At 30.2% G+C, this 17,057-nt stretch overlaps 2 protein-coding genes across 3 annotated transcripts in view; both read left to right on the forward strand.

Moving 5' to 3' along the window:
* The first annotated feature begins 1,779 nt into the window (after positions 1-1,779).
* LOC123293791 (sporozoite surface protein 2-like) lies at positions 1,780-4,912 on the forward strand. 2 transcript variants are annotated; one of them, XM_044874702.1, is made up of 4 exons: positions 1,787-1,906; positions 2,821-2,898; positions 3,488-4,069; positions 4,852-4,912. In XM_044874702.1, the coding sequence occupies exons 1-4, from the start codon at positions 1,829-1,831 to the stop codon at positions 4,882-4,884; spliced, it is 771 nt and encodes a 256-aa protein (XP_044730637.1). In that variant the 5' UTR covers positions 1,787-1,828; the 3' UTR covers positions 4,885-4,912. The 2 variants fall into 2 exon arrangements, with proteins under 2 accessions (XP_044730638.1, XP_044730637.1); XM_044874703.1 differs by lacking the exon at positions 2,821-2,898 and having other exon boundaries at positions 1,780-1,906.
* A 3,884-nt stretch (positions 4,913-8,796) lies between these two features.
* The window catches only part of LOC123293235 (fasciculation and elongation protein zeta-2), a 63,149-nt gene continuing 54,888 nt past the window's right edge, over positions 8,797-17,057 (forward strand). Inside the window, exon 1 of the mRNA XM_044873985.1 lies at positions 8,797-9,076. Within this exon, the coding sequence (XP_044729920.1) occupies positions 9,063-9,076 (14 nt within the window). The 5' untranslated portion in view covers positions 8,797-9,062. The remainder of the gene's footprint in view (positions 9,077-17,057) is intronic.

Consider the following 17,057-nt stretch of genomic DNA (forward strand, 5'->3'; position numbering starts at 1 on the left):
CAAAATCCTTTTTGGCATTCGGCATCAAAAATTAAAAAATTTCACTTGCAATTTTTATATCATGATAGAAGTCCAAACGAAGAGATTAAGCCCTAAAAAAACCGGTCTACTATAATCCCCCAACTAAGAAGAAAGTTGAAAGTTTTTACAAAAGGTGTTTTTTCCAAAAAATTCTATATTTAGAACAATTTTCAAAATTTTTTTCTAAAAAATATTGGAGGTTTGTCAACCTATTACTCATAACTTAACCAAATATCAACTTTAAAATCGAATAAGAAAACCACTTATTAAAAAATTTAAAAATGACTATTTTCGCTCATTTGTTCAAGTTTTCTCGGCACCTATCTACGCATTTAAATTAGACTTATACCAGATTACAACCGATAGGTATTTTGCAATTTATAACTTTTAAATTTTTTTGCATTGGACGTCTACTTTTTCATAAGAAAACCTTTTTTTTGCGAATTTTTCAGGTTAACTTAGCCATTAATTAGCCGTAAACTAAAAACGCTATGTTTCTTGGCTTATTCTCTTTTATAGTAATGTATTTTTTGTTTTCTGATAGCAATTTTGTCTTCCGTTTCATAGATTAATTGTATTAGCACTGCTGGGAAAGAAATACCTCAAAAATTACAAATTATTTTCCAACTCTTCAATTTCAGAATTTATTGCAAAACAAATATTTCTCTAATTGAATTAAATAATAACCGAATAATTTACTCTTCATTATATGAATTCAACAATTCAGTTATACTACTATTATTTATGATAAGTATGAAAAGTTGCCTATATTACTAAAAGCGTAATTGTACTAACAAACATTCCATATAGTACAGGTGGCAAATAAAAGCAATGTTTTGTGGTAGAATTTTGGTCTTGGCTTAGCTGAGTAGGTAAGTGATGTCTTGCAGTTTTTTTGAAACCAAAATCAAGACAGATTTTCTTAATGTGATTAAAATTTTCTTTGGTAACTATATTCCTTACATAGCCCAGCAACACTTTTTTTATTTAGTTTTTTTTTTCAGTTCTAGAATCATTTAAATATGACATGTCTATAAAATATGTATTTCCAATGAATGGGTAATTATCCTACTCATAGCGATTTCAAAACAAAATTAAATTTAAAGAATTAATGGCCTTTTGAAGTTAAGTGTGTCTTACGACGTTCTGACGACCTTACGACGTCCCAGAACTATATATAACAATGGTAATTTTCTTTGAATTAATTTGATAAACTCGTATTTATTAGTTAAAGAAATGAAAAATGGTTTCGTATAAAAAAATTAATTGTAAGCGGAACTACTTTTTACATAATATACGTTTAAAGCAATCGTTTGTTTTTAATCTTTTTTATGTTTTTTATCGAAATTGTCAACGAAATTGGTTTTAATTAAGGTACCTGTTTTTATTGATAATGAGGTTTCAATATTATCAGTTCAAAAATTTATACATTAGTTTTGTCACAAATATAATCGTAGGCTATTGTCAAAATTATTGGATATAGATATAAAATTATTGCCCTCCTTTTAAAAAATACATCTTGTGCTTTATAAAATCTACGTAGCGCAAGTGATCGCAACTTCCTGAAAGTTATCCTGCTGGCCGTAGAAGTATGCCTATCTTCAAATATATGACATATATTTTTAATACATATTTGATTTACAAGAACCATTTATACATATATCGTATACGAAAAATACAAAATCCTAAAATAATTTGCACAAATTTTTTATTTTATTTCAAAATATTAAAAGTACAAAAACTAGAGTTTTTATTATATGAACTTATTTGCCAGTAAGACATTGATGTGTAATTAAAGTAAGGCAGAATGTTTAATTATATTTCTATTTGCATATTCTTTTTATGTGCATTTTCAGCGATTCACAGTTATCCTCAGAATCGACAAGTAAGTAAATTTATTTTTTTTATAAAGAGATGTCTTTTTTAACTTGACACTTGCAATAAATGTGTAAAAGAAATTTGAAAAAATTCCCAAAAATTTTTTGTTTAAAAACACTTCTTCACATTCTACGAATTTTCTTAAAAAACAACAGTTCTCTCATAAAAAATCAATAAAAATATCTGTTATTTTTAGATCAGATCACAACAAATATGCATGAAAAAAAATTTTTTTTCTAGTAAATGTTATCTTTTTCCCAATAAAATACGAATTACCTACAAAACATATAGGGTTCCATTTAAAAAAATGAAATTTTCCACCATTTATCCTAGAACTGATCTACCTAAAAATAAATATGCTTTTGGAATTGATCGAGGCCTTCGAATGATCAAACTTTTGTTTGAAACAATTTTTGGTATTTAATTGATTTTTTTTTTTTTTTTTTGCAAATGCTAAGTTAAAAGTGCACTCTAAATAAGTACTAAGATAACAATGACGTACTCATTAGCCAAATTATTTAGACAAACAATCCAATTTAATAATCTAAAGCGGACTAAAAATGTTTTATAGAAACAAAAATATGACTCAAATAGGTCGCAATTACTGACTCATTAATTTCATTAATTTTTTTCTAATTAATGAAGCATATCATTTATAATAAATTGAATCAAAAATTTTCTAATATTTTTCTTCTTAAAATTTCATTTCCTAACAATTATACCAATACAAAGTACCCCATACACCAACTTTAAAATTTTAGATTTTCCACTGTGAAGAAATACCTTATATATGTTGCATTAATACTTTTTATGAACTTAGTACAAGGATATTTATAAATTTAATTGGTTTTTATCGATAAGAAATATTTATCGAATTTTTCACGGACATTCGTTTACATTATAAAATCTACTTTCTTTCAGTTATCGCATTTTTTAAGATCCTTCGAATCATTGACTCACAGAAAAATTCCACAATCATTTATCGACGTAGTAGAGCACGTATGTAAAACACACTAAATATTAGACAACTTGCAATACTTTCGTGTAATGTACAACTCATTGTGTATACATTGTATCATATTTACAGAATAAATGACATTGAATGATATAATATTTTATCCCAAATAGAATTATTGTAGGCTATAAGTTCGCATCCGAGAGCAGCAAAATCTTGCTGGAAGAATGTTTGATATCTCTTTTCGTTTTTGAGTTATCCTGCTTACGGACGGACAGACTGACAGATAACCTAAAATGGACTAATTAATTGAATCTATGAACACATATACCGAAATTTTTTGGTAGCATTAATATTTTAAGCGTTTCAAACTTGGGACTAAACTTATTATACTATGATATATTTCATATACACATGGTATAAAATCCCGGCTTTGTAGAAATTATTTTGATCCATATCACCTAAAAATTTTCATACAACCACTGTACGATATAGGCGTCTGGTTGCGATTTACTTTACTAAAACGCATAGTGAATTAATAATACCTTCTGTAATAACATACAATAATGCATAATAGAAGGAATTAGCAACAATTTAAATTGTTAAAGGAGTATTGTGCTTTATAATTTATAGAATGCAGAAGGACACAATTCCCCTGACGTACATCCTGAGATAGTAGATAAGGTACAAAAACCTGATTCATCTCTTGCGGTAGCCAAAGAGCCTACGATAGTAAACAAACCGCGTGAACCAGTGGTAGAAAATAAACCTTTACTCCCTGCTGTGGAAAATATACCTCCAATACCTGTGATAGCAAATAAGCCTAGCGAACCAGTAATAGTAAATAAACCATCTGGACCAGTGGGAGAAAATAGTCAGATAAAACCTGCTGGGTCAGCGGAAAATGTTAAGCCCGTAGTAGAAGTGATAGAAGATTCACCTCCGGTGCCTGTATCGGCGAATAAACCTGCCATACCTAAGCAACAAGAAACAGTAAACAAACCTTCTGGATCAGTAGAACAAAACATACCTAAAACATTGCTAGTACCAATTATAGGTAATGACCCCACGGTAGTGAAAAATCCATCTGGACAAGATTCTCCAAAAAATGGCATACTAGGAGAACACGAAAAACACGAAGAACACAAGAAAAAAGCATTAAAATTCTTGGATAAATTAAAAAATGCTGCATTAATAGTTTTACAAGGCCTATCGGTAAGATCATGCAACTTTTTCATTTGTTATCGTAAGTAAAAACTATTTTTTTCTTCAGGCACCTTTATACATATAAAACAGCAAAAAAGCTCAAAAAAGGTCAAAGCGCTCTGATTTGAATTAATCAGGCATTTGGAATCATGGCAATTGATTATAGTTAACATCCATTCTAATCCATCTTGAACAATGTCATATATAAGGTGCCACAAGCAAAAATTTATTTTTTACGTTTTAGTGTACTAAAAGTTTGTAGTTTCAAACACATTCTTTAACTATTTATCGATGCTTCTTAAATCAATTTAGTTTGACACCGCTTCCAAAATTATGCAGGTTAAATGTTTTTGTATTATAATGTTATTTGATTTAAGTTGCGCTACGAGTTTCGGATTTCCATGACCTTTATTTTGCAATACCTTTTATATTATCTAATATAAGTTTTTGAAAAATTCGAAATAGGTCCTCTAGTTCTCAATTGAAATGTCTATAATTTTAAGCTGGAATCACCAATATAACAGATATCCTGGAAATTTTGCAACCGCCTCTTTGAAGGAAGTACGATTCTAAACGAAAAAAATTAAAAAAATTTCTAACTAAAATGTTACTTTCTCTTGGGGATATCTATTTAAATATATATAAGTAAAGTTTTAAAACGAATATAATACTCGAGGGATTTTTTTCTGGAAATATAATTTAAAATATATTCCATGCACAAATTAACAATTTTGGTAGCAATTAAAATTAAGTTCAATAAAACCAAACTTAAATATTGTTTATTTTTTCAGATAATTTGGAAGACAGTAATTTCATTATTTTAGAAAATACTTAGATGTTAATGATTCAGAGAAAAACTGTAGCTTTCGATATATAATAATTATAGCTAAAAATTTTAATAAACAGTAAAATGGTAAATTTAGTTTAGTCTTCCTTGCTTTAACTTATCACGAAAGTCATATTTCACTCTCATTTAATATTTCTCATTGTAAGATGCTTTTTATTAGCAAGGAATTTTTGTAATTTTGTGTTTTTGAAAACATGAAGTATTTAAATAAAATAACTCAACTAACATAATTTTCAAGTCTCTAGCTAAAGATGCAGAAATCCTATAAAAAACAAAAAACGATGATTTCTTGGTATAAAAAAGGGTAAAGGGTTGGAAAGTTGAAAAACCTCCAAAAACAAGTCAACCTACGTACAAATTTATAAAATTCGAATTCCAAATTGATGAAATCAGCTTTGTAATATATATCAGACTAGTGAAACACCTTAGAAATCGATTTTCAGCTCATTTGAACAAAATGGTGTCTGAGGATGCCCAAAAATAACAGGAACAAATAAAAAGTGTTTTTCAAAATTGCAAGACTCTTCATGAAGAGATGAGCAAAATAAGTATTGTTCTTGTTATAGCAAATCAAGATTACTTCTATGGACCAAGACAAAGCTAATACCGAGAGCATGTGTGAGTTTCACAATAGTCTTTCGAGACTCCTGCAAATGTTTCTTATTCTATTGATACTTAATCTCTAAATAATCGCAAGGATATTTAACGCCAGCTTTAAAGTTGTAATGCAAATGTTCTCAACTTTATGTCGTCTATCACCCACTTGAAATACAAATTAGATTAACCGACCCAGTGGTCTAGTGCTCATAAAAGGGTTATATCGACCATTTTGAGAAACACGGTTATAATGTCTTTGCAATCTTGAGAACTTCAAAGTGTGGTTTTGAGCTTAGTAGTCATTTTAAAATAGAATTAAAAGATCAAACCAGTTAAATTAAACTGTGTGCTTTAAAATTGAACTTTATTTTTTCCAAGGTTGGCCTCTCTGAACAAAATGCCCAAAGATTTGAACCTTCGTTTCAGCATGTTTCAAAAAAACATCCGTATGATACTAAAGCAAAACTAAAACTTCAGGTTTAAAATTAGTTAAGTGCGGAATTTGCGGGTAGAATAAAAATAATTAGGTAAACAAACAAACAAAACGATGTTATCTCAGTTAGAGAGGTTAATTCATATAAAATTCACTCGCTGTCTCAGTTATAGACGTAACTATGACGACAAAATCGAAAAAACGAGTCCCTGATATAGAAGTTTGCTTCGTCCCACTAACAGAGGCAATTCAGTGCCCAAGTGTTGGGACCACAGCATGTGTTCCAGTTATGGAGGTTTCTCACTTATCCAGGTCCCACTTATTCAAGTTCCACTGTATTTGCGCGAAGACGAGGATCCCTTTTCATTTAGCACTTTGAACCGATTAAACATTTTTTTTCTTCAAAAAATTCGAAAATATAATGAACAAAATAAGTAATATCAATCGAAGAAGAAAATTCCCAACGAAGCCAAAATGGTCATGTTTCTCAAAATAATTAGGACACCAGGAATGACTAACTGCTAGCATTACACCACATTCGAATTTTCAACGCATGCTCAGTGGATCACCGTAAATAATATACCTTGATGCACAACAATGCAATATTATAAACAATTTCTTTTTTTATAGATACTTGATACGTTTATTATAGAAATTGAATGCATTGTATACATTTAGACTACCCATATAATTGGTTTTAGGGGTAATATAACAAAGAGGTCATTACTTCTATTGTAATATAAGCACCAAATAAGAAAAAATTTTAAATTTTGGTAATGCGTAATAATAATATATTTTGTGTGACACACATAAATATAAAAAGTGCAGTTCTAAACCTGGATACACATATTTACAACAATCCCTATAGTAGTAGTATTGCAAATCAGCGCGTGTGTGTTATACAAGAGGGGAATGACGCACGCGCAATATTTATAAGTTGTACCAGTAGCGTACATCAATTTAAAAAAAATTATGTTGTAAACTTGAATGAATAAACATACAATAATTTTGAACTTCAGTTCAAATAAAGGATAAAGGCTGGATATTAGATTAGATGGAAGGGCTCTTTTTTCTTATTCGGCTTTGGATTCCTCGCAGAAGTTGTCATTTGCAAACTTCAATTTTTTCAGGTGATTTCAATGGTACAATTTTCCGCTATCACTTTAGGTTATGCAGACTAAGCTCTTCTGCTCTTCTTATAGTTCTTTTTTCTACTGATATACAATCATCTGGATTCTGTTATATATTTCTTCTGACTTTTCTCTGAAATTTCAACCATGGTATCTTCTTGAGACATTTGATCACTGGCAGTGGTGTGTCTAAAATCTCCCTGTGGTATTCTTTGTTGCGATTTTCCAGGCCTCTCCAGTTTGCTCCCATGATTCCCGTCACATCTCTGTGGCTGAGAACTCAACGTAATCACACTTAACCATCGCATATACAATACAACACTTCTCGATAACTAAACACTATCTTTCATCTTGTGATCTTTGAAATAATGAATGAATGACCTGTTACACATACTTAATAGCATGGCTGCCTACTTTATAACATAGATTTTCGACTGTAGTATATAATGTCGCATACGACTGAGTAGACACCTAAGCCAGCTCCCTTTGGAATTACAGAAACATCGCCATATATGGACGTATCGTGTTCTTCGATTACAAGTTGAAACTTTATTCTTGATAGTATATGTACATCGAAACTTTTCTCCAAATTTTCAAACATCATATAGCCATTGGCCACCTTCAAAGACCTGGATCTTGATAGCCTCTCATCGGTCCTATCGCTATCAAGATCGTCGTGTATACGTAGTTGGGAGGTTTCCATAAATGTTTTTCCTGAATCTTATAGCATTTTTTTGCTCCATATATACTATAGGGATTCCCTATAGTATATATGGAGCATTATCATCGTGGTAAGCCAGAAAGAAGAAAAAAGTTATGTGCCCTAAGACTTGTAAACATGCTGCACTTAGACCCACAAACACTTGAATGATAAGTTTTATCCCTTTTAGGAATAAAAATAGCTCATTTTCGTAGCTGATTAAAGTTTTACCATAAATGATACTTTTGCTTTTTCAAAACTACCCAAATAAAGGGCTATATCTATTTTTCAAATTCAAAAATCTGACTGCATTCTATCAATCCATTTTTTCTGTTGAATCCACCATTACTCATCAATCGAATTAAAATAAAATACGTGTAGCGCCACTGCTTTGTATATATTGTAGACACACACACTATCACAAGGGAAACATACATGTGTAGAGAAGGCACCAAGCACTCACAATACAGGGAACACCAACACACTTTGACTCAAACACACACTCATAATGTGGATGTGGTTGGTATACGATTGACCGTGGCATAGAATTGTGTATTTGAAGAAACACAGAGTTTGTGTGTGTGTAGCGCGAGCAGGCAGAGAGAGCACAGTACAGGGCAAGAAACATCGAACGAGAGCAATCAATTACATTATTGTGAGTGCAAGTGGAGAAGTATCATGTGTGGTGTTTGATTTAAAAAAAATACATCGTGTGATATTTTATTGGGTTAGTTGTGGTTGCTGGGAATCCGTTTGTTGCGAGTGTAGTTTGTTTTAAAATCATGAGGGACATGGCCAGCAAAATAGCTGAGCTCAAATTTGAGGCACCATTAGCTCAATTTGAGGAAACCGATGAATGGGGTTCCGTTGAATTTCAATCAAATAATACAGTTGTGACACAATTAAAACAACAACAAAACGATGATAATAATTCATTAAATAATATATTAAATTATAATAATTTAAAATTAAAAGATTCATCAGATGATACAATTTATTTAAATAATATTAATAATAAAATTATTAATGATGATGATTTATTAATCAATGATAATGAACAACAACAACAACAACAAAATGATAAAAATAATCAATTGTTATCATCATCAATAAAACAAAACGGTACAACTGGTGGTGATACAGCATCCGAAGCTGATAATTTTACTGAAACATTTTCTGGTTCATTAGAGGATTTGGTGAATACATTTGATGATAAAATCACTAAGTGTTTTGGTAATTATGAAGAATCGGTGGAAAATTTAGCACCCGTACAAATACGTACACAAGAGGAAATTATGAACGAATGCCAGTAAGTTTTCAAGCTTTTTTATTTACTTAATTTAAAAATATTTGTATAAAAATATTGTTTATAAAAATAAACAAATAAAAAGTGATCTATCTTAGTTGAATAAATGCAAGTGTATCTACCCTATGCAAATAGGATCTTTTTTAAATGTGACCTCTGACTAACCCTTCTTAAATCGGTATTTGGTAATATCGACCCTTGTGTTTATGTACGTATAATCGTTTGTAGAAGAATTATAAGAATTGAAATTGAATAAGGTTTGACAAGACACAAGACACGAAAAGCATATTCATGAACAAAGACTTCTAACACATTCTAAATATAAACTGGATTTATAAAATTATGATTGAAGAAATTTGAGAACTGTATTAAATCAAGAAGAAATAGAAATAACACTCAAGAAAGAAAGAAAATATCTAACTAGTGATGAGCCAAGCTTTGGTCTTGCCAATTTTAAAATTTGCAAAACCAAAATTTTGCTCATTTCTTGACATACCGTTGACTAGGTCCTATGAGAAGATTATGAGAATGTAATAAAATCTGAAGATTTTGGCTTGAATTAATTGAAAGAAGAGGTAAATGACTCGTATTGCCTATAAACCAACATTGGAATCTATAGGCCGTAGAGGTCGAAAAATGATAAGAATCTCGCAAAAAACAAAATGGTATCGTACTTTTGTGAATTGGTCTTGATTATTAATAATGTGATTAAGTCCTTCGTACTAAAGAATTTATCTTAAAATATAAATCTTGGTACAATATCTTATGACTCATTTTAAAAAGAATTGCATTACATAATAGAAGCATAATGAACGCCACTGTTAACTTCAATACAGCTTCGATGGCCATGTTTTTTATTATTAACGATTCTTGGAAATATACTAAAAAAATATAGGTATTATGAGATAAGTGAGACATGAAAACCAAATGATTTATACTCTAAAAATTGGCATGAGCTCTATATGGATGTGTTGGAGATAGATTTTGACGATGGCTTGAACTGAAACTGAGATTACGGTGTATGTTTGTGTTTGCTGACTAGATGTTGATGCTGATATCAATCCGCCTGGATAAAAGAAATTAAGTAAAGCAATGAAGTTAAAGCCAATCCAAATATCGCTATAATTTTACAGACTTTAGTAACTGGTACAAATTACCATCAAATGTAAATATTTTCTCATCAGTATTTCATTAACGCTAGCTATCTATGTTAATAAAACGTACCGTTATATGCACTATCATATGCGTTAGTGTCTTAGGAATGCAGAAAATTACTCATTGTCGTGCATTACTTAAGGATAAAGTATTGGGCTGGAATAATTTAATTCCAGTCGAAACTAAAGTATGTCAGGTTGCTATTGATGCCAGAAAGTTGTTGACAATTGTTGTTTAGTCATAAATTATTAAATGCCGAAGTAAATAAACGTCAGTCACCTCCGATAATAAGACGAAATCGATTAAAACTGAACGATACCTCTATCTGAATGTGTCATTAAATAATTCTAAAATTACAAAACCTTCTAGTCTGTTTTCCATGCGTTTGAGCTTTGAAACATTTGGCTTGTTTAGGTTGAAGATCTCAGCCAGTGTTGATATTATTTATTATTCCTTCCTTTAACTTATTTAAACCTTCGCTTTGGAGTTTTCCCAATTTTAACAAAGATCATTATTTTGTCAATTGCCATTTGCATCCTTGCTTCCAGGCTGTTTTAGAATTTTGTCTTAAAATATATAGTTTCTTCTTCCTGATTACATTTTCTGTGAACTGAGAGTGGTTGCTTCTATGATTTGTTGTTTTCTGTCATATCGACCATGCCATATTTTTCCTATCGTTATCATTATGCCTTCATCGATATTGTCATATAGTCATCGATCAATGGCATTGATATGTCCCGAATCCTGTTTCAGACTTCACCGACAGGTCCTCGGTAACATCATTTTTTCTCAGAACTCAGCATTTAGATTTTCTAGCTAGGATGCTTTTCGACAAATCATCACCATTTTTTATGGAAATATATGTTGTTTGCAAAATAAACTTGTATCGCATTTTTCGGAAAATATTCAGCTGCCAAATTCATGAAGAATGGTGTTTTTAATTTGTTGAAGTAAAACTTTTGAAAAAACCAAGGCTATCAACTTATTTATTTTAATGTATTTCGTTACTTTCTGATTCAAATCCAAGTTTTTTTTTTTTTTAAATTTAAGCATTTTAAAAGCGTTCACTATAACAATTCTATTTTTATTCCATTGTCAAAGTAGAAAATATTTATAATGAAGACAAGATTTGAAATCACATCTGGAACATATAATTCTTTAATCGCGTTAATCCATCACGGTATTAAATATCATATATTCATATTATATAAACCGTGAATTATTATTCAAACGTATTAGATTACCCTGTATTTTAATAATCTTATCAAAAGTCAATAAATAATGACTGGATAATAATTTGTTTTCTTGGTATATTATTGACTTTCAATGTTTTATTAACGATGTTGTTCGATGCTTCAATTAAAAAGAAATTATACATTTTTTTTTTTATAAATAAATATATTTTTCTTCTACGAATGTTATGAAATGTTGGTAGTGGCAAGCTGTGTTTATTGGGGTAGTACACGCCTCTGACATTTATTGATCCAAAAAACATATCATACTCGTGAACATTTTCAAATAAACTGTGTATGGTGATAATGTATATTGCGCAAGCGTGTTACACTATACAAGTAAAAGGCATTATGACAACAAGAATATTACATTGGGTTTTTTTTCTGTATACATGTCACGAAAGAAAATTAGAAGAAAATTCATGTTTTTTTTTTGTAGATATAGAAAATACTGTGGAAGTATTTTTCCATTTTTTGTTAATAACGTTCCAGCTTCCGTAATTTTTATTTCGAACTTTTGAACCTCTTAATAAGTAACTACAAAAAGTATCTCAATTGGAGACATATTTTATCTCACATGGTAAACTTCAAAGCAATAATAAGGTTTGCTTTAAGACCAGATGAGAATCTTCTTTTCCTGCTCTCATCCATACGATATTCCGAAGCCGAATATCGAATTTCGATGTTCAAATTTTTTAATCGAATTCCAAATTTTTTTTAAAGCGAAACAAACACAGTTTTTAACATGAAATGATTATGGTATTTCAGTGTCAGTACTACAATTGGTATTTCAACTCCGATTTCGAGTTTCGGCAATTTCTCTCGCTTTGTCTCAAAATTAAGTTTCTTGCGACGATTCTAATGATGATCATAGAGATGAGCTTACTCCAGGAATCAGGAATACTGGTAAAATATTTATTTTATTCTGTTGAACCGTGTCTACAGTACGTACTATCGATATTCAGTACAAAATATGGTATAAAATGCAAACAATGGGTTGCAATTGTTACTTTAAAAGTGGAATAAATTTTCTCACGTGAATGTTTTTAAGGATGTACGAGCGCCAGCGCAATTTTGGATAAAAGGCTTGATTATTTTTATATGAAGTTGGACTTAGTCTACATCAATTCTGAAAATTTTAGGGGAGGGGGGTTGCCTGATTATTAAATGAATAAATGACTTCAATAGTAGGCATATTTAACATTGATCTTATAGGAAAACGGTAGATGAATGATAGATTTTCCTAGATTTCGCCAAAACTAGTCGGTGGATAGAAAAAACTTCTTTTTAGCCTAAAGCAATTATTTAAATAAACTTGAATTTGTTGGCCACGAATTTTCATATGATCTATTATTCCAGGTGATGAGAGTCTGAAGTACACTTACACAACTTCAAGCCCATTCTGTATTCTAATTTACAACCATCACACAAGTATATGAAAAAGGAAATGCTAGCTAGAAACGACGCTACCCGTGTTTATTCTTTTATACTAAAATTATCATTAACTTTTTGAATCAAATGTTTTTTCTATTGTTAAAATGTCACAAGTATGCTTCTTTACGACACTTTGAATGTCAAATATAGGGTGATGAATAAGGTCAAACACTAGGCCTTCGTATTTATTACTTCAAGGTTATTTAATATTATATCTACCTTCCTTGTTTTGCAGAATTATTTCAAATATAATATTCGTTTCAAAATATATATGTGCTGATTTAACTGGAGTAATATGATAGTATATCTATTGAACACAGAAAAATTGAGTGAATTTTTGTGTCAGCGTTCATGTGAGTGCGATCGTTGCGATGAAAATAACTTGCCGTAATTGCCTAAAACATCGATATATTAATTCTTGTACAGGAGGAAAAATATGTAGGTTAGAGGTTAAATGCCCGGTTTCTATACAAGACGAACTGAGATCAATACCGGAATACCAGAAATGGGATAAATTATTATTTAAGCGATTTCTACTATACTTCAAGTAAAATTCAAGTTTTATTTTGGTCCTCCCACCAACATCCCAATTTTTTCTCGCCACTTTTGGTTATCTTCAACACATTTTGAATATATCAATCTGAAAGTGGAGTTAATGCATTGTCCTGGTCATGAAACATAAAGATATGCTGAAAATTCCGGCAACTCTGTATGCTGGGAAGTTAACAAATAAAATTTCATAAAGGAAACTACTTTGCAAGTATTGCGGCCATTTGGAACTATCGAGAAATTATAACGAAAACTATATAATGATTATCGTGAACAACTGTTCGAAAATGATGAGTTAAAAAGAAAGTCCGTAATTAGTTGTTTTAATCGTACTGAAATTACTTCTCGATGACTAGCCCCTGGATCATTATTTTTGTAATATGTTCTATTCAAAAGTATGAATCCACAAAAGATAGATATTTTATTTTTTACTAAATGATCCTAAAAACTTTCACCGTTTTCTTTTTATCATAGCATTAATTTTTACCATTACCCGGAAGTCTATTAAGAAAGAAATCTTTCATAGATCTTTCAATTAATCATTTCACATCAAATGGAAATCTTTTTCAATTAAAAATGAAAATTAATTTTTTGTAAAGTGAAAAATATTCCGTATAAGAGAAAGTAAAACAGTGGTTAATTATATAGAAATACTTTAAAAAATATAAACAGATACTTAGATACTTTTTCAAATTCAAAATCGAAGAAATGTTGTAAGAAGAGTATCTTTAGTGGGTAATTAAAACAAATTAAATTATCTGAGTGACTCCGCACATTTAATGATACTTCAAATAAACAAAATTAAAACGGTACGCTTGTCTCGAATAGAAAACAAGGCATCAGATTGTACGCTTTGCATAGTACGGTAAATCAGGCACCTTTAGTTTGGTTCTTTTATAAATCACTAGCAGTTACCAGGTTACTTCATTAGACTAGTTCAATTTTAAGAAGAAAGACTAATACGTTATAACCTCCACTTTCCTTATCTTCACTTATCATCTCATTTGTTCACAATTTCATGAGTTTTAATCTTTTTGTGCGAAACCCTTATTTTTTTGAGCATAAAATGTAGCCCATGTTACTCTTTTCAACATATTAGGAGTTTTGAAATATCCATTCTTAGTGCTCACCTACAGTGTCAAATATCAAAATATAATTCGAGACAATCTCTTGTAGAAATAACTCATCGGCGATAATATTGTACAAAAAAGAGAGATAGTCTAAAATCTAAATGGATAAACTAACGCAAGATAGAAAGAGATGCGTGATTAACATAAGAAATGGAAATACTTTCTGTGTCAAAGCCAGACATGGGCGAGTTATTTTAAGTCGAAGTCACCATTGTTATAACTTTATTGTGTGCCATAAACTTTATTGTGTGTCTCTTTATCCAAGTTCGGATTGCTTATAAAGGTGGAAGCGAGACGGGTATACGACTCTTCTACCAATCTCAGTTTCTCCTATAGTAATGAGATAGGTAGAAAAAAAAAGTTGTCTTACTCTTATTTTTGTATATCACTGGTTAGGTTGTTGTCACTGTCTTACTCGTATTTTAGATACAGAAGTATGAGGTACTTCTCTAAGACATGTTTGCCCATGCCTGGTGAGAACGGTATAGAATATTTAAAAGTAAATCACGGTATGGGTTGTGGTACTGAGAAGATGATAACGCTGAAAACGTACTTATTGTAGCAGTAAACAGAAGTGAAAAACATCAACAAATACGTTTTGATTTTTTTTTTTTATATTCAAAAACGAATAGGTGTGGTAATTATTTTGTATATAGTTGGAGTACTATTAGTAAGAAAATAAAAATGAAATTTCACTTATTAAAAGTACAAACCTATATTTATTTATTAAAATATCAATATTGATATAATTTTGTAAATATATAATTTACAATCGATTATGAAATTATTTTCAGTCGACGCGATGTAATGTAATATTACACTTCCATTAAAATTATGTTGTCTGACGTATGATATACTCGGTCAAGGAAAATGCTCAAAATAATTTTAGAATCTAATTTTTTTTTATAATTTATATTTAATGATTATTATTTTGAGCGCATGGAATTATTGGGCTGTTAATGTTGTTTACTTGATTTATTAAAATCAATTACTGACGTTTCTCAACGTTAAGCGTTGTCGTATAAATCCAATTGTCTATTTTTCATATTATCATCGTAATTCGCGTATATTTCTTTTGAAATCTAAAATATCAACATTTTCACGCGAAAACTATTTAAAATGAATTCAGGGATTCTCAGAATGAATATGTTTTTTGAAAATACAACCCCGCTGGAGTAGTAGAAAATCCATAAAAATTATTCAAAAACGTGTCGTTACATCGATTTCGATTGTAACATTGTTGGCCGTTTTTATGAGTCTACTGTAAACTGTAATATCTCAATGAATACGTATTCAATTTAATCGAAATATACGCGTTTTGAATCAGTGCATTTTTTCCAACGTAACACAAATCGATTAATTTCGTGCCCATCAAAATTGAGTTCTCTTGATTTGATGAAATCGACGAAGGTTTTTGACTGGTCTTGATTGGCGAAGGTTCTTCCGGTGAGAAAGTTATCAAAGTGCTTGAAAAGGTAGTAGTCGATTGACGAGAAATCTGAAGAGTATGTTTAGTGAGACAGAACTTGGGCGATCAATTCGATTAATTTTCGGAGGATGATACTTGACAAGTTCGTCGATTTCCTCACAATACGATTCTGCTGTGATCGTTTGTCTCGGTTGCAGAAAGTTATAGTGGAACCGAGCTTCCTGACCTTTAAAATTCATGATATTAATACAGAAATTGCATAAGTTTTCTTGATTTACAGAACCTTCATATCAACAGGGAGTAACTTTATAAGAATCGACCGCTGATTCTTACACTATATAATAAAATGTTGTAATAACATCTTTTAGAATATTCTACGATGGAATAAAAAACGTTAATTGTTTTTATTGAATGAAAAATTCAATATAAATTCACAGCTTGACATATATTGAAAATAACAAAATATAACTCTGTTAAATGTTTTTAATCGATTATCTTTACTGATATCCATATAAAATTTATATTTATATATTGGCGTTATCATCATAAATAACAAATAACAATAGACTGATTAATTTGTATTGTTCGATTTTAAATTAAAAATATGTGTGGCATTTAAAAATTATAAAATACAATTATTATTTATTTTTAAGATTGCATAGCACGTTTCTGAAAAAAAAAGTTTCTGGAAAGTAATATAATAAATCGGGTGTGAACGATTGTAATAATCCTTAGTTCAGTACACAAGCAAAAATCAGTTTTGATAAAAGTGACGGCTGTTAATAAAATTATTAAATAAAATTGAAATATATAAAAAATGTCAAGTCAAATATTCTCAAAATTGCCTTTGAGTCGAAACTGAAACATTTGAACAGAAGGTAGGAGAAAAACTCAAAAGACACCTGTGAGCTTTTTTCAGTTATGCCAATAACTGAGGGAGGTACATTTATACTGCCTTGGATGATCGCCGATTGCAAGAATATCAAAAAATTTCATAAATTCCAAAGGAATCAAAAATGTTTCCTATTAAGAATATTTCAATTTCAGCTAAACAG

The sequence above is a fragment of the Chrysoperla carnea genome, chromosome 2 (assembly GCF_905475395.1).
Source record: "Chrysoperla carnea chromosome 2, inChrCarn1.1, whole genome shotgun sequence".
Lineage (NCBI taxonomy): Eukaryota > Metazoa > Arthropoda > Insecta > Neuroptera > Chrysopidae > Chrysoperla > Chrysoperla carnea.